The sequence below is a fragment of the Rana temporaria genome, chromosome 3 (assembly GCF_905171775.1).
Source record: "Rana temporaria chromosome 3, aRanTem1.1, whole genome shotgun sequence".
Classification (NCBI taxonomy): Eukaryota; Metazoa; Chordata; class Amphibia; order Anura; family Ranidae; genus Rana; species Rana temporaria.
The window spans coordinates 317,882,227-317,906,685 of record NC_053491.1 but is presented as its reverse complement, the minus strand read 5'-3'; the positions used below and the strand labels follow the sequence as shown (position 1 = coordinate 317,906,685).

At 42.8% G+C, this 24,459-nt stretch overlaps 1 protein-coding gene across 4 annotated transcripts in view; it reads left to right on the top strand.

Annotated features, from left to right (window-relative positions):
* The window catches only part of ARAP3 (ArfGAP with RhoGAP domain, ankyrin repeat and PH domain 3), a 259,199-nt gene extending 235,140 nt beyond the window's left edge, over nucleotides 1–24,059 (top strand). For 3 of the 4 annotated variants that reach the window (XM_040344956.1, XM_040344954.1, XM_040344955.1), the window contains exons 28-34: nucleotides 569–702; nucleotides 2,758–2,840; nucleotides 8,759–8,794; nucleotides 8,931–8,994; nucleotides 14,768–14,905; nucleotides 18,471–18,509; nucleotides 22,687–24,059. In XM_040344956.1, the coding sequence (XP_040200890.1) occupies nucleotides 569–702; nucleotides 2,758–2,840; nucleotides 8,759–8,794; nucleotides 8,931–8,994; nucleotides 14,768–14,905; nucleotides 18,471–18,509; nucleotides 22,687–23,331 (1,139 nt within the window). In that variant the 3' untranslated portion in view covers nucleotides 23,332–24,059. The remainder of the gene's footprint in view (nucleotides 1–568; nucleotides 703–2,757; nucleotides 2,841–8,758; nucleotides 8,795–8,930; nucleotides 8,995–14,767; nucleotides 14,906–18,470; nucleotides 18,510–22,686) is intronic. The other variant, XM_040344957.1, reaches the window with a different exon arrangement.
* Nucleotides 24,060–24,459: the final 400 nt, after the last annotated feature.

The following is a 24,459-nucleotide window of genomic DNA, read 5'->3' as shown; positions in this document are numbered from 1 at the left end:
AGAAGTAAAGACTGCAGACAGACAGGTACAACTTATCTAGGGGGGTTTATTTCATCTCTGTGTATCAGCTGAGGCCAGTCACTTAAATAAATATATGTGAGGGTTTACAACCACTTTAAAGTTAATGAATACAGTCTCTGAAAAGGTCACCTTACTCTACTGCCTCCTCCAGAAGCATTTATTCTGTGTTTTCATTAGAGCAGCTATTTTCATCCAGGGTATCCGGGTTACCGACACCTGTGATCTATTTTAGCTGACTGTAAAGGGGACATTCTTGTCATGACTGTAAGGGACATTCTTCCCACTGACTACCAATGCAGAATGAGCTGATCTGCCAAGAGAGCAGCCTTGAAGAATTTCAGTGCTTCTGCTGTGAATCTGAGAATGAATTGCTCCACAGTGTCTGCAGCCACATAGGTCAGCGATGTCTGTAGCCTAACCACAGGTTCAAACTAAGCTTTAAAGGAATCCATAGTTATTAAATGTTTGCTTTTAATGAATATGCATCTTTAACCCTTTATAAAGATTTTAAAAACATAGGGACTGCTAACATACATGTGTCTTTTAGGTACAAAGAGGGAAAGCCCAAAATGTGGCTTGCTGAAATGCAGAGAAGAAACCCCAAAGTTGCTGGCCTGCAAATTTCAGGAGAGATATTTTGTTATCAAGGATCGAAAACTTCTTCTGCTTAAAGAAAAAAAGGTTTAATATCTAAAACCCCTTTGATCCTTTCTGCATGTCTCTTCTTCATACCCTCTTTTTTTTTGTTTCCTCCTCCTTGCATTCATACTTTTTATTTTTGATTACCATATAACAAAACAGGAATTTAATAACAAAACAGAAGTAGTGAGAGTGTTAAGCCTCATAAAATGTCACTTTTTCTGTCAGTTACACTTTAGTACGGGATTACTCGGCTAGAGTTCGTTTACCAATGTTTTCACCTGTGGTTTGCAAATCTTTTGCTCCAGTTTTTTTTACATAAGATTCAATTAGGAAAATGTCAGATTTCTTTTGCCTTTTTATACTTTATTGCATCCTAGTGCTTCCAATCTCCTGCAGCCTCTTTGCACCAATTTCCTGTTTACATGCATTACAGTGATGGCTGCATGGAATTTCTCAGGATTGGTTTCCTGATAGTGACAGCAATAGTCCATGCCTGCATAGTGTTTGTGAATACAGACACTTGGGGCCAGATTCACAAATGAGATACAACGACGTTTCTCCTGATACGCCGTTGTATCTCTGTTTCTATCTATGCGACTGATTCATAGAATCAGTTACGCATAGATATCCCTAAGATCCGACATGTGTAATTGTTTTACACTGTCGGATCTTAGGATGCAGTACCGCGGCCGGCGGTGGAGGGAGTTTGCGTCGTAAACCAGCGTCGGGTATGCAAATTAGGAGTTATGGCGGATCCACGACGGTTTTTCGCGTTCGCTACGTCGTCCGTAGTCAAGTTTCCCGTCGCAAAGTTAGTCGTTTTTTTTGGTGCCCTAACTTTAGTCAGCAAGTGTATTGCTGTCTAAAGTATGGCCGTCGTTCCCGCGTCGAAATTCAAAATTTAACGTCGTTTGCGTAAGCCGTCCGGGAATACGGAAGTATGCTTCGCGCGCCGCCGTTTAAAAAAATGACGTCACGGCGCGCAAAGCACGGCGGGAGTTAAGAAACGGAGCATGCACAGTAGGTCCGGCGCGGGAACGCGCCTAATTTAAATGGCACACGCCCATTTAAATTGGCCCGCCTTGCGCCGGAGGCCGCGGGCGTAGTTTTCATCGCAAGTGCTTGGTGAATCAGGCACTTGCGATGAAAAATTGCGGCGGTGTAACGTATCTAGGATACGTTACGCCGCCGCGATTCTACGTGAATCTGGCCCTCTGTTTCTATCTATGCGACTGATTCATAGAATCAGTTACGCATAGATATCCCTAAGATCCGACAGGTGTAATTGTTTTACACTGTCGGATCTTAGGATGCAGTACCGCGGCCGCCGCTGGGGGGAGTTTGCGTGGTAAACCAGCGTCGGGTATGCAAATTAGGAGTTACGGCGGATCCACGACGGTTTTTCGCGTTCGCTACGTCGTCCGTAGTCAAGTTTTCCGTCGCAAAGTTAGTCGTTTTTTTTGGTGCCCTAACTTTAGTCAGCAAGTGTATTGCTGTCTAAAGTATGGCTGTTGTTCCCGCGTTGAAATTCAAAATGTAATGTCGTTTGCGTAAGCCGTCCGGGAATACGGAAGTACGCTACGCGCGTTGCCGTACAAAAAAATTACGTCACGGCGCGCAAAGCACCGCGGGAGTTAAGAAACGGAGCATGCGCAGTAGGCCGCGGGCGTAGTTTTCATCGCAAGTGCTTGGTGAATCAGGCACTTGCGATTAAAAATTGCGGCGGTGTAACGTATCTAGGATACGTTACGCCGCCACGATTCTACGTGAATCTGGCCCTTGTAGTCTCCATTGGAAGTCTGAATGGCCAGGTGACAATGCAGTAGAACAATTGGAAGACCGGGACAGAAAGTTGTCACCCCATAACATGAAGTGTCTAAACAGAGAGGACACCAGACATTATTTTAAAGAAAGCTGCAAAATGTGACTTTTGGAATTACATCGAGATGTTAATGCTTATATTTTATTTTAGTGATTTTGTTTACATGGTTACATACAGTATATTTTAAATCTCTCAGTAGCGAGGAGCTTTAATCACCCCTGAAGCCCTAACTAAAGCATCATATTCACTGTGGATATTATTTTGTGTTGCAGAGCGCCAAGCCTGAAAGAGAATGGACTCTTGAAACTGCCAAGGTTTACATGGGAATTAGAAAGAAAGTGAAGCCACCATCTCCGTAGGTTTCTCTTTTATACATATTCAAAGAATAACTGTTTAAACTATTGAAAATGCATTGATCACTCATGAGTGGTGCATCATATAATAATAGCAAAAGCTTTACATTTAGAGTTGGAATAAACTAATAATAAAACGTGTGTTGGCATGAATTGATATGAAGCAAGAGATAGGTCATATGTAAGAAATACAGTATTTCCTTGTCAAGAATATCTTTATTAAATGCAAGAATAAATTGTACATGAAGCATACATTCGTTACAGTAATCAGGTGGTTATTATAACATAAGATTGACTAACAGTATCATCTTTCTTAAACAACAATAAACGGGAATATTTTAGCCATGTTCTGTGTACTATCGCAGGAAGAGTTTAAGTAGTTAACATAGCCAAATATGTAATCCTTACAACTTGTCCTAGTGGCTAGTGGATAATATATCAAAGATAATACGTCCTTATTTAATGTAACCTTACTACCTATCAACTTTAAATTTCTAAAATGTGCTACCTTTTCAAAGTTAACGGTAGATACACGAGGGTACTACTACCTTATGCAGTATCAGATCAGGAAAAGGAAGAAGCGAAGAAAAGGAAGGAAAATGGGGGGGGGGGGGGGGGGTCAGGTAAGGAAGTCTGCAGGGATGGGCTAGGATCCGTCGTCAAAGCATGAAATGTACAACGGTTATTTTCGTATAGGAAAGCTACCATGGCATCATTACACCTTTATTAAAATTTTCTGGTATAGCATATTGTATCCAAGGGTTCCATATTTTTTCAAAGTTGGCGATCGTGTCCGTTTCTAACGCTTCCATTTTGGCGTGCGTCATAGCAATATTCATTCTATTTTTTGTTTCCGTCGTTGATAAAATTGGAGTTTTCCAAGCTTTTGCTATGGTTTGTTTGGCAGCCGTAAAGAGTTGTGTTAGTAGCTTGAAGTGCGTGTGTGTTAGATTGATGGGCTTTAAATTCAGTAGTGCCAATTTAGGGTCTGGAAGTATTCTCAATTTAGTCACCGCATTTACCATCTTGAAAATCTTATCCCAGAATTTCTGTACTATTGGACACGTCCACCAAGTATGAAAATATGTACCTTCGGTGATGCAACCCCTATAGCAATGTCCGGTGCAGTTTGGTGCATATTTAGCTATTCTGCTTGGCACCAGGTACCATCTCATTAATACCTTATAGCCCGCTTCCAATGCTATTATATTCGAGGAAGCCGATTTAGTGTTTCGCCATATTTGATTCCAATCCGAGGTATTAAGTTCTATACCCAGGTCACTCTCCCATTTCTGAACATAAGGAAGCTTTGTTGTGTTATTGTGGGATAGTGACTGCAAGTACAGAACCAAAATTGTACCTCTTACATGTGGATTATCTTTACATATACTTTCAAAAGGTGACATCTGGTTTTTCAGAGCCGAAGAGGTCAGATGTGTTTCCACAAAAAAATTTATTTGGAGGTATCGAAACAATTCTGATTGAGGTATACCGTATTTTTTACATACTGTCGGGAAGGGCATGATACCCGATGAATCCAAAAATTTATAGACATATATACAGTCTTTCCTTACCCATTCCTTGAATGTGTTAGGGAAGATCCATGCCGGATAAAATGTTGGGTTTTTATAAAATTAAAGCAGTGGGTTGAGAGGGGACACCAGTGAATACTTGGATTTATAGCTATCCCATAGTGAGAGAGAATGTTTAATAATTGGATTGCAGATTTTCCCGCGTAGCTTGGGAAGAATCCATAGTAAGTTAGCTGGAGGGATGGGATCACACTTGGTTGCCTCAATCGCTACCCAGAGAGGTGTTTCCTTTTTTGCATGATATTTGGCCAAGGTTGAAATTTGCGCTGCCCTATAGTAGTTTGTAAAATTCGGATATCCTAACCCTCCTTGAGTTTTGGGGAGATGCAAGATTTTCGCCTTTATTCTGGGCCTAGATGTGGAAAAATACAGTATTTCAAGATTAAAAACTTCCTCATGTCACCTTAGCTGTTGTACTTATGCACAACACACATTTGCTAATCTAAAACTGTGTCTTTATGTAATATATTATGTATTTTTTATCATTTAGAGACTGTTTGGGAGTAGTTTTTATTGTTTTGTTATGCTACGTTTTCAGGAGAAAAAAATGTGATGGCTCCTATAGACTTTTTCATTAAAATGATAACACAAAATGCCGTAGTTTAGTACAGTCAATTCCATGTCTATTTCCTGTAATCTGACTTATAAAGATTTTAATCAAGATTGGTTAACGTGTATCTAAACGCAGAAAGAAAGAAAGTATGCACACATATATACTGTGTATGTGTATGTATATATATATATATGTATGTGTATATATATATATATATATATATATATATATATATATATATATATATATATATATATATATATATATATATATATATATATATATATATATTGTATCTCACAAAAGTGAGTACACCCCGTTTTTGTAAATATTTAATTATATCTTTTCATGTGACAACACTGAAGAAATTACACTTTGCTACAAAGTAAAGTAGTGAGTGTACAGCTTGTATAACAGTGCAAATTTGCTGCCATTAATGTCTAAACCTCTGGCAACTAAAGTGAGTACACCCCTAAGTGAAAATGTCTAAATTGGGCCCAAAGTGTTAATATTTTGTGTGGCCACCATTATTTTCCAGCGCTGCCTTAACCCTCTTGTGCATGGAGTTTCCCTGAGCTTCACAGGTTGCCACTAGAGTCCTCTTCCACTCCTCTATGACGACATCACATGGATGTTAGGGACCTTGTGCTCCTCCACATTCCGTTTAAGGATGCCCCACAGATTCTCAATAGGGTTTAGGTCTGGAGACAAGCATTCTATCACCTTTACCCTCAGTTTCTTTAGCAAGGCAGTGATCATCTTGGAGGTGTGTTATCATGTTGGGATACTGCCCTGCGGCCCAGTCTCTGAAGGGAGGGGATCATGCTCTGTTTTAGTACATGTTGGAATTCATGGTTCCCTCAATGAACTGTAGCTCCCCAAGGCTGGCGGCAGTCACGCAGCCCCAGACCATGACACTCCCACCACGGTTAACTGTAGGAAAGACACACTTGTCTTTGTACTCACCTGGTTGCTTCCACACACGCTTGACACCATCTGAACCAAATAGGCTTATCTTGGTCTCATTAGACCACAGGACATGGTTCCAGTAATCCCTGTCCTTAGTCTGCTTGTCTTCAGCAAACTGTTTGTGGGCTTTCTTGTGAAAGAAGAGGCTTCCTTCAGGGACGACAGCCATGCAGACCAATTTGATGCTGTGTGCAGCATATGGTCTGGGCACTGACAGGCTGACCCCACGCCTTCAAACTCTGCAGCAATGCTGGCAGCACTCATATGTCTATTTCCCAAAGACAACCTCTGGATATGACGCTGAGCATGTGTACTCAACTTTAGTTGACCATGGGGAGACCTGTTCTGAGTGGAACCTGTCCTGTTAAACAGCTGTATAATCTTGCCCACTGTGCTGCAGCTCAGTTTCAGGGTCTTGGCAATCTTCTTATAGGCTATCTTTATGTAGAGCAACAATTCTTTTTTCAGATCCTCAGAGAGTTCTATGCTATGAGGTGCCATGTTAAACTTCCAGTGATCAGTATGAGAGAGTGAAAGCGATAACACCAAATTTAACACACCTGCTCCCCATTCACACTTGAGACCTTTAACACTAACGAGTCACATGACACCGGGGAGGGAAAATTACTAATTGGGCCCAATTTAGACATTTACACTTAGGGGTATACTCACTTTAGTTTCCAGCGGTTTAGACATTAATGGCTATGTGTTGAGTTATTTTGAGGGGACAGCAAATTTACACTGTTATACAAGCTGTACACTCACTACTTTACATTGTAGCAAAGTGTAATTTCTTCAGTGTTGTCACATGAAAAGATATAATGACATATTTACAAAAATGTGAGGGGTGTACTTTTGTGGAATATTGTGTGTGTGTGTGTGTGTGTGTGTGTATAATATATATATGCAGTTCACAGGTCCTTTGATGTGGTTTTATTATTCTATTATCTTTTCAGGCTGTTTTTCCTTAACCAGTTAGCAACCGCCCTATAGACGAAATACGTCTACAAGGCGGTTGCTTAACTCTGGGAGGGCGTCAATGTACGTCCTCCCAGAGTCGCGCTCCCGCGCGCCCTGTGGGGCGCGCACACGGGAGTCTCCGTGACCGCCGGGTCCTCCGGACCCGGCTGATCACGGATCACGGTAAATCGCCGCTGATAGCGGCGATTTACCACGTGATCGCTCCGTCCAATGACGGAGCGATCACTAGTAAACAAACCGGCGTCATGTGATGACGCCGGTTCCTCCCTCTCCTCTCTGTACCGAACGGTACAGTGTGAGAGAGGAGAGGGGAGAGAGCGGAAGCAGCAGCAGCAGCTGCTGCTGCTGCTGCGGGCTGGATCTGTGACACATGTAGTCACAGATCCAGCCATCGAATCCCTCCCTGTGCAATACTCTGCAGTACCAGCCATACTCTGCAATGCCCCCACACTCTGCAATGCCCCCACACTCTGCAATGCCCCCACACTCTGCAATACCCCCACACTGTGCAATACCCCAATATACTCTGCAATGCCCCCACACTCTGCAATGCCCCCACACTGTGCAATACCCCAAAATACTCTGCAATACCCCAAAATACTCTGCAATGCCCGCAATACTCCGCAATGCTCCGCAATGCCCCGCAATACTCCGCAATGCCCCGCAATACTCCGCAATGCCCCGCAATACTCCGCAATGCCCCACAATACCCCACAATACTCTGCAATACCCCGCAATACCCCGCAATACTCCGCAATACCCCACAATACCCCGCAATACTCCGCAATACCCCGCAATACTCCGCAATACCCTGCAATACTCCGCAATACCCTGCAATACCCCACAATACTCCGTAATACCCCACAATACTCCGCAATACCCCACAATACTCCGCAATACCCCACAATACTCCGCAATACCCCACAATACTCCGCAATACCCTGCAACGTCGTCTATGGGGATTTTTAAGTAGCGAAGTTTGGCGCCATTCCACGAGCGTGTGCAATTTTGAAGGGTGACATGTTGGGTATCTATTTACTCGGCGTAACTTCATCTTTCACATTTATGCAAAAGAATGAAGAAAAAATACTAAATTTGCCAAATTTTATAACAGAAACAAAGAAAAATTATTTTTTTTTACAGAATTTTCAGTCTTTTTTCTTTTATAGCGCAAAAAATATAAAACCCAACGGTGATTAAATACCACCAAAAGAAAGCTCTATTTGTGTGAAAAAAAGGACGAAAATTTAATTTGGGTACAGTGTTGTATGACTGAGTAATTGTCATTCAAATTGTGAGAGCACCGAAAGCTGAAAATTGGTCTGGTTATTAAGGGGGTTTACGTGCCTAGTGGTCAAGTGGTTAAATTCCATCTGGTGTTTCTGCAAATGAAATATTTCTGTCCTAGGGTCACAACGCTCTATAGAGAGGCAACGTTGTCGCCGTTTGACAGAAAGTGTTTTAGGACAACAGAACACCTCTCCTATTCTCCATTACATATATGGGAGGTGTTCTGTAGCCCATTGAGAGAACTGGGAATGATGTGAACTAATAACAGTCAGCAGAGGCAGAGAGCACAGGAAGTTCTCAAATTTCTTGGAAGATCAATATTTTTTTTTTCTTTGGCTAATGGAATATACTTTAAAAAGTGTTCATGGTATATTTAACTGACTAAAATGGAGAAAATACGAGAAGATCATTGTATAGGTTTAAATTACATTCACTTTAAAATAAACTTTATTTTCTGCACTGCCTTACTGAATTAGCCTTGCAGTGTTTATTGCATTTTATTCATGCTGATTGCAGTTCCTTGTTTCTCCACCAGGTGGGGCTTTACTATACACTTGGATAAACAGCAATTGTAAGTACTGTATTCTGTATTCTAACATACTTGTGCCAACTCATGATGATTGTTAAAGTATTCATGAAAACATATTTGTTTTAAAGCTGAAACTATGGATAGATATAAATATGTGAATATTTTACATGTTTTGTAGGTGCCTGTGCTGCACAACTCAGGCAGAGATGTGGGACTGGATCACCAGCATTCTTAAGGCACAGGTAATAAAATAATATGTATAACATGCATACTACTTGAAATGCGTTGACGATATTATTTTCTGTGTTTCAGTGTAAAAGCAGGATAATTGATAGCTATTCATTGATAACCTATAAACAACTCCAAATGAAACACTGTGCAAAGTGGACAGATGTTTTGTTGAACAAATCCCAGAGCAGGAACAAATACTTTATACAGAGCAATGCTGCTTCTGTACACAAAATATCAATTTTACAAAATACAGTTCCTTTCAATAACAAATCCCCATATTCCACTTAAAGTATATATGAACCCCAAAACAAAAATGTAGTATATTGCAGCTTACCAATCCTTAGATGAGGTAGCTGCATTTGTTTTAGGCCGGGTACACACTGGTATGACACAACAGTCGTACTACTTTTGATCCGACTTTGCCCTGCGACTTGAAGTCCGACATGCGTCCAACTTCAATGAACAGAGATCCGGCTTCGATCCTCGACAATACCAGGCACTGTGTCTGGCATGAATCTTTAGGAAGAACTCAACGCTCTTTAGCACCACCCTATGGGCAACTTCTGCTAATGCTGTCTTATGGTTAGCATTGCTTCTGAGCATGTGTGCTTGTAGTTTGGATTTTTTTCCGACAGACTCGTGTACACACGTTTGGATAATCCGACATCACACATTTGTTGTCGGAAAATTTGAAAGCATGCTTTCCAACATTTGTTGTCGGAAAATCCGATAACAAATGTCCGATGGAGCATACAACTGTTAAAACCCTGCCATCACACCATTCCCGTCGAAAAATCCCATCGTGTGTACAAGGATTTAGACTTGGATGCCATTAAAGTTCATGTGCATGTAAAGGCAGACGTCCCAATACTTTTGGCAATATAGTGTATTTCTCTTCCGTTCATGGACGGACACAGCATCTTATTCTTGACATTAGGGTATTAGCCTTCTATTAGGAGAGGACTAGGCAGAAAAGCATGGTAAGTGTTAAACATACATCTAAACTGTACAGTACCGGTCCCTCTAGGTACAACCCCTCTCCCTGCATCATGCAGCCTTAGTTTTTTTCTGCCCTTTTGGGCCCATGTGGCCTGGGGATTTTTTAAGATTTTTCATTTTATTTTTTCTGCACTTTTGGTCCTGAGATCTACTATCAACTGCCGACTGGGTGACAGGCTGGATCCTCGATCCTTATAGTCCCCCCAGTTCGGCCCTGTACCTGGGGTGCGTATGGACGCCTTGTCGGTGGTCCTGGAGTCTATTTATTACCAGGGTAGAAGCGGTGTGTGCAGATACAAGGGGGTAAAAATGTGCCCTTCCCCCACCATCTTCGGGGTAAAGTTCTGATTCAGACTTGGGCCTTGCTGTGGCAAATGTCCCCTGCTCTGACCTGTCAGAGGATACAACCCAGGACCTTCGGACTGTGCGGAACTGCGTTCTCGCTTGCTTCCGTGTCCAGGTCAGCGATAGCAGGCGCTCGTTGGAGCACTTATCACCGCGTGCGGGCTCCCCAATAAAATGGGGGTTACGGCGAGTGCATCTATTATGGTGTCAGTCCCTTCTGGGTCCTACAATCTGGCCCATACCGCTGGGAGGGTTTCCCTACAAGCTTATTAGATAAGTTTACATGCTCAAAATGGGAACGGCTGCAGTGTTTCAATAAATCACATGACTGTCCGTTGTCCCTTTGCGGAATGTTTCCTGATAATGCACATCTCCCCCGATGGGGCCCCCTGGTATCCAAGGCCTGGCCCTTGTTCAGGGTATGGGGGTCAGCATGGCGGCCACTGTTGGCCATGACCCTGGGGTCACTGATGTGTCCTTAATGGACAAGATTTGCTGCACCGTGATTTGGATTGCAAATGGCCTCCCCGGTCTGCTTGATAGCGGACCAGGTGGTGCATGGCATTACATATGTCTGCAATGCGGTCTTAGATACAGATTCCTGGCTGTCAAGTACCATCAGTATCTGCGGTGGTGCTACGCTGTGTGGTTTGACTGGGATGCTGGTCTGCGGACCAGACGTCCAGGTTGGCTCTGGTGGAGTTGCTCTGCCGGGATTTTAAAAAAATGTTGTTTGGGGTGAGAGCACTGTGCAAAACATAAGGAGCCACGCAGTAGGCCAGGGCCCTCCTTTTTTCTGTTTACAAATGTTTTTTTCCTTCCGCCGGGCCCGCAGGTAAGCGTTCCCAGGCCAACAGGGCGCCCGCTAAGGGACTAACAATGGTATCCCTGTTTCTCGCAAGCAAAACATGCCTGTGAGCATATCTGCGGCGACATTGGAGGTTTTTTCTCCCTGCCCGACTGTGGGGTGGTGGGTCACCCTCGTGAGCTTGCAGCTCAGTGGACCCTCCTACTTCTGACCAGTGGGTCTGTGAAGTGGTTTCTTCTGGGTACAAGATGGAATTTTTTATTTTCTTCTCCACCAAAAAAAAAAAATAATATTTTTTTTCCTCCAACCTTCATCCCCTTCTGGCTTGCCGGGCTGCCTTGTTTGGGGCAGTGCAGGACCTGCTCATGCGCAGAGCACAGTACCTGTCCCGGCGCCGGACAGGTTTTTTTCAAGGAATCTACAATCTTTTTGTAGTTCCAGAGAAGGGAGAGGTCGGACCGGTCCTGGATCTCAAAACCCTCAACAGCTTTGTGTTGGCAAAGGTTCAGGATGGCAGTTTTGTCACTTTGTGGTCACTGCACTACATCCGGGGGATTTTTTTTTTTTTTGCTGCCTTCCTTGGACATCAAGGACACTTTTTATTGCTGCCTCCAATTGCATCAGGCATCAGAGTTTTCTGCGGTTTGCAGTCTGGGATGAGCACTGCTAAATGGTGGCTCTCCCCTTTTGGCCTGGTGTCGGCACCGGGAGTTTCTTCATTGTGATCGCCCCTATCCTGGCCTTGCTGAGGCAGCGAGGGATCGCAATCATGGGCTTTTTAGTCGATCTCCGTCTGAGTGCAGATGCCGTCTCAGAATTCAGGGTGGATGTGGCGTTTGCCAGTCTGACTCTTTTTGGTTGGGTACTGAACCCCCAGAAGTCGGTGTTGGTGCCGACTTCATGCCTGGAATACCTGGGTTCGATCTGGACTCCTCAAAGGCAAACGTTTTTCTTCCTTCAAGTTGCAGTCTCTTCAGGCTGCGGTACAGCGGGGGGCATCACGCTGGTGGTGGTCACTGCGCTTTTAAATGCGTGTCCTGTTTTTTTCCAGTAGCCACCTTCAAGGTGGTCCTGTGTGTTTAATTCCACTGTCGAGTCTTGCAGAAGGGAGATCCTGTCGACATGGTACTCGGCTCCATTGTCCCTGGATTGTCAAAGCCGGGTAAGCCGGCTAGTCTGGGAAGTCGTTGCCTTTTTTTGTTTGAACGACACAGGGTCGCTGGACGCAGGAAAAACCCCACCTGCCGATCAGGGTGCTCCTTTGGGCGTTCAGGCGGTGCTCCTCCACTTGGTCACGGAGGCTGCAGGAACGTCCAGTCAGGATCCAGTTGGACAATGCCACGGCGGTCACTCGGCTGCTGCATGCTGTCGCTCATGTCTTGCGGGAGCAGGGCAAGGCTGTGCTGGCTCTATCACCCGCATAAAGTCTGGGCGAAGAACTCTAGCAGGCGGACTCCCTGAGTCGGCAGTTGCTGGGCCATGGACTATGGTCTCTACACCCGAAGGTGTTTTGACTCATCTACCGGAGATGGGGATCGCCTGATGGGGATCTCCTGGCTTCTCGATCCAATCAGAAGGTTTTGAGGTTGTGGCCAGGATCAAAGGTTCCTGGGAGGACGCGTCAGACGCGTTTTGTGGTCCTGTGGGGACAGTCTCGGCTATGTATGTCTTCCTCCTGAAAATAATATTTCTCGTCTGCTCACAGAGTAGTGGCCGAGGTGATCCGAGTACTCTACTTGCCCCAGTTTGATTCTGGCGTCCCTGGTATGCCGCTTAATGCGACTGGTGGCGGATGTTCCTTGGCGGCTGCCAATGCGATAGGACCTTTTATCTCAAGGTCATACATTTCATCCTGCTTGCAGTTGCTGGTCTTCACGACAGGGCTGTTGACAGTCGGATGCTAAGTGATCGTTGCCCGTCGTTTGGGTGCTTCCACCATGCTGAGGGCACGGAAGTCATCTTTCGGATGAGTTATCGTCACACTTGAAGGGCCTACATCTCTAGGTGTGGAGATGGAGTGGCGTTCACGTACTTATTCAGCTTCCAGGATCCTGCTGTTTTTTACAGCATGGAGTGGTTGAAAGACTTGCTTTTCGCTCCGTTGAGGGGTGGATGTCAGACTTGGCTGGGTTCTTCCGCTACCCTTGGCGACTCATTGACTGGTGGGTACTTTGTCCATGGGGTTCCACATGTGGCCCCTCCATTTCAATCACTGCTGCCTTTGTGGATTGAATCTGGTACCCTGGGTGTTTTCAGAAACCACAGTTTTTAAGGTACATTGAGAGATTCCCCTGGTGGCACTCTCTTGGTAAGTAGCTTTCGGGTGGTTGTTACCTCTTTGAGTGGCGGCCTTGTCTTGCAAGTCTCCCTACTTACTCTTCCTAAAGGATAAGGCGGTGCTGCGTTCGTAGCCTTTGTCTCTACCTGAGGTTTGTTTCGGCCTTTTTATCAAAATGTGGACATTGTGCTTCATCCTTGTGTTCTCAGCTGTTGCATTCCAAGAGGTTGCTGGCTTTCCTTGAACTTGGTACAAGCTCTGCGGGTGTATCTGTCTGCTACGACTCTGTTTTCGGATGTCGGACTCACTGTTTGTGTCGGTGACTGGCCCATAGGAAGGCCTGGCGGTCTCGTCGGCCACCGTGTCTCGGTGGATCAGACAGATTGTAATCAGGCTATGCCCTTAAAGGGCGGGCGCCTCCTTTTCCCGTCACGGCGCTTTCACCCAGGGCAATAGGTGCCTCCTGGGTTTTCCGACATCACGCGTCGGTCTCACAGGTGTGTACGGTGGCGTCCTGGTCGTCCATTCACACTTTCACTTAGTTTTACTAGGTTGACCAGCATGCATCTGCGGATGTCTGCTTCGGCCGCAAGGGTTTGCAGGCGGCTGTTTAAGGTTGCAACTCCTCGGTTGAAGAGCTCTGTTTGGGGTGATGTTTTTGACACTGTTTGGGGACGTCCCTAATGTCAAGAATAAGATGCTGTGTCTGTCCATGAACGGAAGAGAAAATGGGATTTTTGTACTCACTGTAAAATCCTTTTCTCTGAGTTCATGGACGGACACAGCACTCACCCCGGTACTGTACAGTTTAGATGTATGTTTAACACTTAACATGCTTTTCTGCCTAGTCCTCTCCTAATACTAATAAAAGGCTAATACCCTAATGTCAAGAATAAAATGCTGTGTCCGTCCATTAACAGAGAAAAGGATTTTACGGTGAGTACAAAAATTCCATTATTTGCATGCAGGCAGCCATATTAACAAATTACAGGCAAGCTTTTTTCTCATGGTAGTGCTTCAGAGAATTTGAGCTTTATTGTTCCTCTATTCTCGTCTACCAGTCAGGTCTGACATACTAAAAACATTGAACTCTCTAGGTGTCTGAGGTTGTTGGTCAAGAATGCTCCCAATAGAGGTAGAACTGACACATCTGTATATGGAAATATAGTAGCATAAATGTGAAAAGTTTAATACTTCAAGGTAAAAATCACGACACCTAAAACAAAATCATGCTTTCCCTTTTACAAGAAAAAAGTAAATATTCATACACAAACATCACACTTCCTTTTAATGGGGCAACATTACTTTTAACCATGTAGTATTTATGATTTAAAACAAAATGAATGTTTTGCAGCATGATGACCTCCGCCCAGTGATTTTAAGACGTCATTCCTCCTCTGATGTAACCAAGCAGAAATTTGGTACTATGCCTTTAGTACCGATCCGTGGGGATGACACCAACTCTACCATGGTGACTGCTAATCAGACACTGGTAAGTTTCAGTGAAATAGCTCCATTGTTGACTGCGGTAAATGATGCATGCCTGGTAGAGTGTTGCAGCCATGTAGTTTTGATACATGAAATTTTGCACTAATCCTAAGGACTGTGTGAAAAAGTAAAGGTATTTGTGTGAGTTGGACCAAAGATAGAAATGTGGCATTCAAACTATTTAACTTCCACATACTAGTTGGCAACTTGATCTCAATACATATGTCATTCAAAAAAGGTGATAAGGAGGTGGGGGGATGGCACAAATCATAATTATGAGTAAAGCAGTATTAAACCCAAAATCAAACATTTATTATATTGCAGCTTACCAAGTCTTTAGATCATTAGATGTGATAGCTGCATTTGTTTTCTTTTTTAGGCTCTTTCCTTTATTTTCACCTGGTTATCCGGCCAGTAAGTCTGTTGTTTTTCAAAAGAACAAGCTCTCCTCTAAATGTAGCAATTAGTGTGTTGAGATAAACCATTTACCACTGACATGGGTGCTTATAATGATCAGCTTTTATTTATTTGTGTAAAACTTTTATCCCAAGAGAAAAAAACTGTTGCTGTAACTGCTTGTGTACCTGCAGTGAGAGCTGGAGTTTTGCTTCAGTTTGTTAGTGTATCTAAATCTGCTAGTACATCTAACATCCCTCCTCCCCAGCTTAATAATGCGGCTGTCCAAAGGTGCCCCCCATGCTCCTTCATCCAAAGTGGGGGCACTAATACAGGAAGTATGTTATTGGCCAGATTTCCAGGTGAAAACAGAAGCGATAGAGCATAAAAAATAAAAATGAATGTAGCCACCACATCTAATAATTGCTAATCTGCAATATATAAAATGTTTGGTTTTGTATTTTAATACCGCTTTAAAGCACTTTTCCTTTATGTTTTTTAGCAGCTCAATTTTCAAAGTGTATATAGCCTGTCCCATGCAAAGCTGGCACTAGACACTGACTGGAGGTGGGGAGGGGGGGGACATTGTATGGAATAAAAAATAGTAAATGCTGAAGGATATGTTGGAGAATTGCCTTGCAGTGCCTCCCCATGATGCTGCCTTTGGGAACAGGATCAATTGTAAATGTATAAGTCAGTGGAGACATACCTAAAATGCATGAAAAACGCATTAAAGGTGCATTTTTTGGTGTCATTTTGGGGGTCACATGACAATTTTTTTTAAAAGATGCTGGTTGTGCAGAAGCGAGCACTGGCAAGCATCCTTAATGACCAGTGAATTGCTGGTTGTTAAGGAGCTGGCAACTGCCAGCATGCCTAAAGTGGGTTCTAAAGTCTTAACCTTTTCTATGCATTATGATGAAAAACCTGCTGCAAAGCCCTCCCCCCAGCCCTTCTCATACTTACCCGAGGCCAATCTTGATCCAGCACTGGGCATGAGAGCAGCGGCTCTCCCAGGTCTGTCCATCCTCACCGGCAGATTGATAGCAGTGGGAGCCATTGGCTCCAGCTCCTGTCAATCAAATCCTATGATGAGGGAGTGGGGGGTGGGCCGAGCCTTCTGTCTGTCAATAGATGCAGGATTGAGCATACATGAATGTGCCTATAGAAAGTGGCTTTCTACAGGGACACTCAGCGGGGTGAGGAGCCGGGAGACCTGAGAAGAGGAGGACTAAGGATGCTCTGTGCAAAACCAAATCAGCAGTATGACAACCAACCAACTACCATTTTCAAAAAGAGAGGTTAGGAGTGGCAGACACCATATTTCTTTCATGACAGGTAGGTCTTTAACTGCAGATATTTACTGTGAAGGTCCAAAGTTAAGGTGTTACCACTTACTGCAATCCAGCTGTCAGTGGTGTGCCTTTTGATACACTTTTTCCCATAATTTGGGGAAATGTCTGAATGGTATAGTTATTCAGCAATACGGTAGCATCAGACATTGCTGATTCTATTCACGTTCTGTGAAAACACGAAGAAGATAAATTTAGAAGTTTTCTGATGGCAACAAAACAAGAGCCCAGTGTAGTTTCAGTATGATATTTTACTTCTGTTTTGCCTTTCAGATAAATGTTATTTATTCTAAAGAAAATAGTTTGAGGTCATACTGGTTTCTGAGATCTCGTCTATATAAAGTCATGGTGTCAGACACAAGATAACTACGTCTGTGAGCAGTAATCAACATCCATTTTGTTTGTTGTGCTGCTTGATCCAGAAATGTGGTCAAGATGCCAAATTACTGGATTATACAACATTTGCCAGACTAGTGCATCCAAATCTAGTTAAGACTGAAGGATCCAATATTAAACTCAAGTCCAGTCCAGTGACTTTTGCATTTTTAGCAAGTACAGAAAATCACAGTTGATCTTGCTAGAAATGCAGTGTCCTTGCCACTTCTTGTACATTTTCTTTTGTAAACTACTGTGCTAATCTAACAATTCTTCATGTAAACAAAGATAAACAAAGGCACATGTGCTTGTCCAGCCCATAGATACAGTGGAGTGAGTGAGTGGAGTCACTCTTCAATAGGAAGCATTTATTTGCAGGATTACCAGGTAGAAATGTAGGTAAAAAGACCTGAAAAAAAATAAAAAAGTGTACAAAAGTGAATTTACACTTTAAGCCCTGAAACTGGCAACAGAATAAAACTAACCTCAGCTTTTCTATAAAGATGAAATGAGAGCACTCTCCTGAAATTTTAGTTCTTTGTTGGTTCTTTCATTTTAATACTTTTTCTTAAAATATACCTAATGAGAGCCTGATACTGAACTTTCATTTCCTGTTGGTTCTTTCATTATTATAGTTTTTAGTATATATATAAAAAAAAACTAAAGTCAAACATTGACTTTAGGTTGCTTGGTTTCCCTCACAGCTTTTTTGAGGTCTGTTTTTAAACCTCAGTTTTAAAAAATGTACTTAACTGTGTGAGGAGGGAGTTGGCGAATGTGGTTATCTTGTGAAGCTTTATATCAAACTTATACAAATAATGGTAGAAAACTGTTTACTGCAAAAGGCAAAATAATGTTCTTTGTAAAACCAAAATTTGGGAGCAGGAAGGTTTTCTTTAATTGCAGAAAATACAGGACTGGGTTGATTTGCTAAAAAATTGTGTTTTTGCAAGACCATAGGGTGAAAACAAAGTGAAAATAAAGTTTAATGTGTAAATGCTGTGCTCCTCCCCACTTTTGTTTTAGCAAAGTTCTTGAAGATGTACATTGAGCTTGATGACTATGGAGATAAAGAGGGTCACTGGGGCTAACCTCCGCTTTTATGTGAATTCTGCGATTTGTATGCATTTTCAGTTGCCAATACGTCTGGAGTTACTATTCTTTTAGATATGTGTTTGTCACTGCTTATTCCTTTTATTCTTGTATGTTATGTTTTAATTGCTCAGGCTTGTGACAACTGTTAATGACCATTATGAGTTGGAGTAATAGCAATAATAAATGAAAAGACATTAGAGTATGCTGTAAATTAAAAAAGAAAAAATCACAAAGATAATGAAAAGGAAACCTGTATAAAGAAAGAGACCAGGCCCAGGGAACTCCCCTTTACCTTTTTAGAAATGTTTATGCCTCAATGCTTCTCTTTCAAACCTTATTTCTGTTCCTTAGCGTCGTCTCCATACAAGAAGAACTCTGTCAATGTTCTTTGTAAGTATATATGGTGGTATACACCCTTGCATGTGCACTCATCATGCTTTGCACAATGCATGTCAGTTTTTGAGACATCGACGAGTACAGTAGCATGACAGCCAAAAATGTTCTGTAATCATCTGACATTTGTAACCCTTTCCAGTGCGCCTCACTGTATAGACCAGTCATAGGTAGGGACAGTGACTGTTAGTTTGTTTTGTAACCATTTCTGCCTGTAATAAGACTAAACCAAAAGATACATCAGCAAATCGGACATAATGCACTTTGTAGGTTGGTTAACTTTGTACAACTCAACACCAGTGGTATGCAGCTAACAAGACACTTTTTGCTGTTAATCAAAGTAGGACATCTCACGTTGTCACAAAGGTTTGCCATAAATACGCATACCGGTATATTTTTTGACAATTTTCTGAATTGTGCCAGTGTTGGTATGAGAATGATCAACAGATTTGCTTTTCATTGGAGACATTGTTTCTTTTCTATCCATTCTTTTATACCCTTGTGCCATATTACTGCCTAATGGAGAAATCACCTGTTGTGTGGTTCTCCATGTATATTAAACCTTTTAATTGGGTTTAAACTTTGATGTAAACATCATATTTAAGTAGTGACAAGTTCTTCCCATATCTGCTGGCTCTCACTGGCCTTGCTTTGTTTGGGGTCTTCTCTGTAATGCTGGTTGGAGTCATCGGACTTCAGTAAATGAAACAGAATCTTTCTAATGTAACAAAATAAGTTTCCAGTTTCCCAAATATTTGTGAGATTTTATAGGAAAACCCAAAAGGGGTCACAACAGTAGTGATAAAAGACCACATGAATGCCATGAAGCATGTAACAAAGATGGCTTAGTACATCTCTAACTGCATGGTTTATTCAGGCGGCAGAAACATATCTAAAGCCATTTTTTTTAGGTTTGCAGTCTTAGTTTGTTTCACTTAGAAGGCCACCACAAGAAAGCCACCATTCAGACATATAGGCCCAGATTCAAGTGGAATCGCGCAATATTTGCGTGGGCAAAGAGCAAATTTTTTTCTCTGCGCCCACGCAAATATTGCGCTTTGCCCGCGATTCACGGAGCAGTTGCTCCGTAAATTGCGCTGGCAATTTGCTAAGCAGCCGGGCGCACGGCTGCCTAATGTAAATGATCCCGCCGGGGGCGGGAATCATTTAAATTAGGCGCGCTCCCGCGCCGAGCGAACAGCGCATGCTCCGTCGGGAAACTTTCCCGACGTGCATTGCGGCAAATGACGTCGCAAGGACGTCATTTGCTTGTAAGTGAACGTGAATGGCGTCCAGCGCCATTCACGGTTCACTTACGTAAACGACGTGAAATTTGAACGTCGCGAGCGGGAGGCGCAGCTATACTTTAGCATTGGCTGCGCCTGCTATTAGCAGGAGCAACCTTATGCTAAAGGCGCCGTACGGAAACTCCGTACCTTGCGTACGCAGGGCCCGCGCAACTTTTGTGAATCGGTGGTAGTATGCAATTTGCATACTACACGCCGATCACAAAGGCCGCGCCCCCTTGCGGCCAACGCAAGAATGCAGCCTGGGATGTGAAGGCATAAGGAGGCTTATGTTTGTCACATCCTAGGCTGCATTCGGTGTAACGAGGTTCCTGAATCAGGAGCACTCGTTACACCGGAGCAAGTAAGCACTTGCGCCGCGCAACTATGGTTGTGCGGGCGCAAGTGCTTCTTGAATCTGGGCCACAGAGTAGATCTGCAATCAGCAAAGCTTATACTCCTTCTCTCATGTTCAGGTAGGCTTAAGGCCCCATACTCACGAGCAAACATGTCTGCTGAAACTGGCCCGCAGGCCAGTTTCAGCAGACATGTTTGGTCGTGTGTGGGCGCGAGCGGGCCGAATTCCAGCAAACATTTGCCCGCCGGGCCTTTTCCCAGCAGACAAATATTCCTGGACTTGTTTTAAAACAGCCCGCTGGAATTCAGCCCGCTCGGACATGTACGGTCGTCAGTACAGACCTACCGTACATGTCCAGGCGCCCGCCGTCCCTCGCATGCGTCGAATGACTTCGACGCATGCGTGGAAGCATTTTAAAGGCGGGCCGCGCACGTCGCCGCGTCATTGTCGCGGCGACACCGCGTCATCGACGCGGCGACACCGCGGACACGCCCCGCGTATTGTTTACGCGCGGACTTCTGTACGATGGTGTGTACAACCATCGTACAGAAGCCCTCTGGCAGACATGTATGGTGAAAACGGTCCGACGGACCGCTTTCACCATACATGTTTGTCCGTGTGTACCCGGCCTTACATTTTGAACTTTACATTACTGTCTGTCCTGGAGGCATTGGTTTTTGCTTTAAGGCCCCACAGCTTATAGTGGCCCTGCTATGAACCCTTTTCGATGCAGATAATTCTGTCACTTTTTTCTGGAATGAGATTTCCAATTGTAATGCATACTGTATAGTTCTAACTGTTAAATCAGATATGTAACTATCCTGTATTCAGGGGGATCAGCAGTATCAATGAACAAAGTTCTGAATAAGTTTGTGGAGGCCAAACCCACCCCCAACCCTAATCACTTGATTACAGAATGGGAGGCCTTCACGTATTTTTCCTTTGCTTGAAAAATCATTTGAAAACCTTCATTGAGAGGTGTACCTCTCCCTATTATCCTTTACATATATGACTCCAGAGGTCTCAAGCTTTCCAGTGCTATTATTATTAAGTATTCTGGGAGTTTGCTTTTACCAATGTGGCAGATTTTCATCCCTTATAATACACATCTAGTCGTTAACTATTGCATAAATGGAAAGATTGTCACAAATAGTACCCATATGTAAATCATATTAACTGAAAAGCAACGTGGTGGTCAACCTTATAGAGCTAGGGACATTGGCTGTGATCTACTGTTTTGCGCAATCAGTGGCACAAGCTTTGGATAGCAGGATTCAGAGAGTATAAATGAAAAGTATTAAAGAGTATTTTTAGTGTTTAGACTAACATGAGTGTACTTCAGTTTGCATGTGCATGTAAGGTACATTTACTTACCATATGTTTGTCAATTTACTCTTGCATGAACTGTACTTAAAAATAAGAAAACAAAAACTACTATTTGTCTTTCTATGTTCTGTTCTGCTGAGCTGCATAGAACACAGGATTAAGGGAACTTATCTGTAAAAATAAAAAAAATTTAGCAAACACACCTGTCATACACAGTGCTGACCAAAAGCCAATAGGACATGTTGCAATATCTTGGTGTTTCCAGCCATGCAGTGTTCTAAGGACAGTTTATTTGACCCTTGTGCCAAGTGAACTTCATTCAGTCTTTAGGGAAAAGAGCTCAGCATAATAGAACAGGGATACAGAGAAAAAGTCTGTGTGTACTCGGTTTTTAAGTGAACCTTTGCCAGTAAAACAAAGTGACAGATGCCCCTCTCCTTAGAAACACATACCTTATGTCACTCCTCGCAGCTTTATTTAACCACCAAGATCAAAGAAACAGAGCCCTGTGTAAGTTCTGAATTGTTCCAGTAAGGACGCGTACACACGATCAGTCCATCCGATGAGAACGGTCCGAAGGACCGTTGTCATCGGTTAACCGATGAAGCTGACTGATGGTCTGATGTGCCTACACACCATAGGTTAAAAAAACTATTGTGTCAGAACGCGGTGACGTAAAACACAACGACGTGCTGAAAAAAAAGTTCAATGCTTCCAAGCATGTGTCGACTTGATTCTGAGCATGCATGGATTTTTAACCAATGCTTTTGCATACTAACCATCGGTTTTGACCTATCGGTTAGGCGTCCATCGGTTCAATTTTAAAGCAAGTTCTAAATTTTTTGACCGAAGGTTAACTGACCGATGGTGCCCACACACAATCGTTTTGGACCGATGAAAAGGTCCTTCAGTCAGTTTTCATCGGTTTTGACCAATCGTGTGTACGCGGCCTTAGAGTTTACGTTGGGCTAGGGGGAACTCTCCCTATCCTCAAGTGATGGAGCTGGAACAATCAACAAGCACCATCACTGTCAAATGGAACGAGTCATGTACTTCTGAAAGTACCGGGAACATTCACTTCATTAAAGCTAACCTGTTGCTTTGTCCTGCATGAGTGAGTAGAGCAGAGGTTTGCTTTAAAGCTTTAGTGGTAATAGAAAAATGTTTATGTTGCTTTCTGACATAACATTTTGTATTGTTTTAGCCTATGAAGATGCATCAGGACTCTCTAGAAGAGCTTCAGGAAAAACAAGATGATGAACATGAGCCTGTGTATGAAGAAGTAGGAAATTTTCACAGCCTACCACAGGCAGAACTAGACTGCATACTATCAACAGAACGACTCCATCTGCCTCCCCCACTGGATCGGACAAAAAAACCTGTACTAACCCCTAATGCAGACCAAATAAAGACAACTTTATCTGCTCCAACTAAGTCCATCTCCCCAGAAAGGTCTGACAGGGAGAATTTTAACAAGACTCAGTCTCTAGACCGAAATCTATGTGTGGAAAGTTTTAAGACGTTCCCAAGTGAAAGCAATAAAACAGTCGTGGCAGACAGAGGTGCCGGTCCTAGCATCACAAAATCAAATTCTCTTGAAAGGCAGGTGGAGCCCAACCGAACTCCGCTAGGTACTACAAGAACACAAGGTGGGAAAAGCACACTTGATTTAAGTACATTACCACTGTTTTTTGAGCCAACAGCCCCCTCAGACTCATCAAAGGTTCCTGCGTGGAAGAAGACCTCTCCTTTTACCATGAATATGCAAGATAAGCTGGTACAGGAACTCAACACCATGCTTAGTAAGAAAAATGAAACTGGGTCAGGAGCAGGCCAGCAAGTGACGTGACCTAGAACATCCCCATCCCATGAATTATCTTCATTCTTGAACTTCAGCATGGCACTCTGTTGTATATTGATTTAAATACAGAACAAACAATGATAACTGTAACCATGAGCTAACATGGCACTATGAAATCATTGGCTTTTTGCTTCGATTGATATGTATGTAATCTAAATATACTTTGTACAAAGTTATTCATGATCATCTTTAGATCAGCAACATAATTCAGTATATTGCTTACTCAACATTATTGTATAAAGTTTATGATGTTTTAAAACTATTTAATTTTTGTGACTATTAAGTTATATATTTTATTAAGAATTTATGGATATGGAATTTGGAATTGTTTTCCCAACCTATTGTTGTATAGGCTTGTTGGAACTGTAGCAGGACATGAATTTGATGTTGGAGTACACATAAATATCATTCATGGCTTACAGTATTTAATGGCTCTCCAAATTCATACATCTATGTTTGACATTAAGGTGTCTATTTATAAGTGTTTTCAACCAGGCTTTAAACAAATTGCACCCATCTTTCGCATCCGATTTAATTGAGTACATTTTGGGTCAAAGCATTGATAACTGGACCTAGTAAGTAATTTCTAGTAAGGAAGTAATTTTCACCAAAACCGTTGATGCAAGTGCTGGCTAAAGTAAGAGGTTTGGAGTAAGTCCACATGCAATGAAATATGTTTATGACGGAATTGTTTTAATTAAAACATTTAAATATGCCATCCATCTATTTTGTAATTATCTTACAGTAGATGTTAAATGGTTATGCTTGAAAACTAAAAACAAGAAAATCAAAAAACATTTTCTTTTATTTCTTTGGAGTTATAAACTTTTTGGTTTATCACTATTTTGTAAAGGTCATCAGAAACAAATAATTCTGATAATTAAAAAATTTCATATTCATTAGGCCCCGTACAGACGACCGCGGACCAGTTTCAGCAGACATATTCGGTCGTCTTCACAGCCGAGCAGACAGGATTCCAGCGTACATTTGCCCGCCGGGCCTTTTTCGAGCGGGCAAATATTTCTAAACATGTTTAGAAACATGCCCGCTGGAATCCTGTCCGTCGGATATGTTCGGTCGTCTGTACAGACCTACCGTACATGTCCGAGCGGCCGC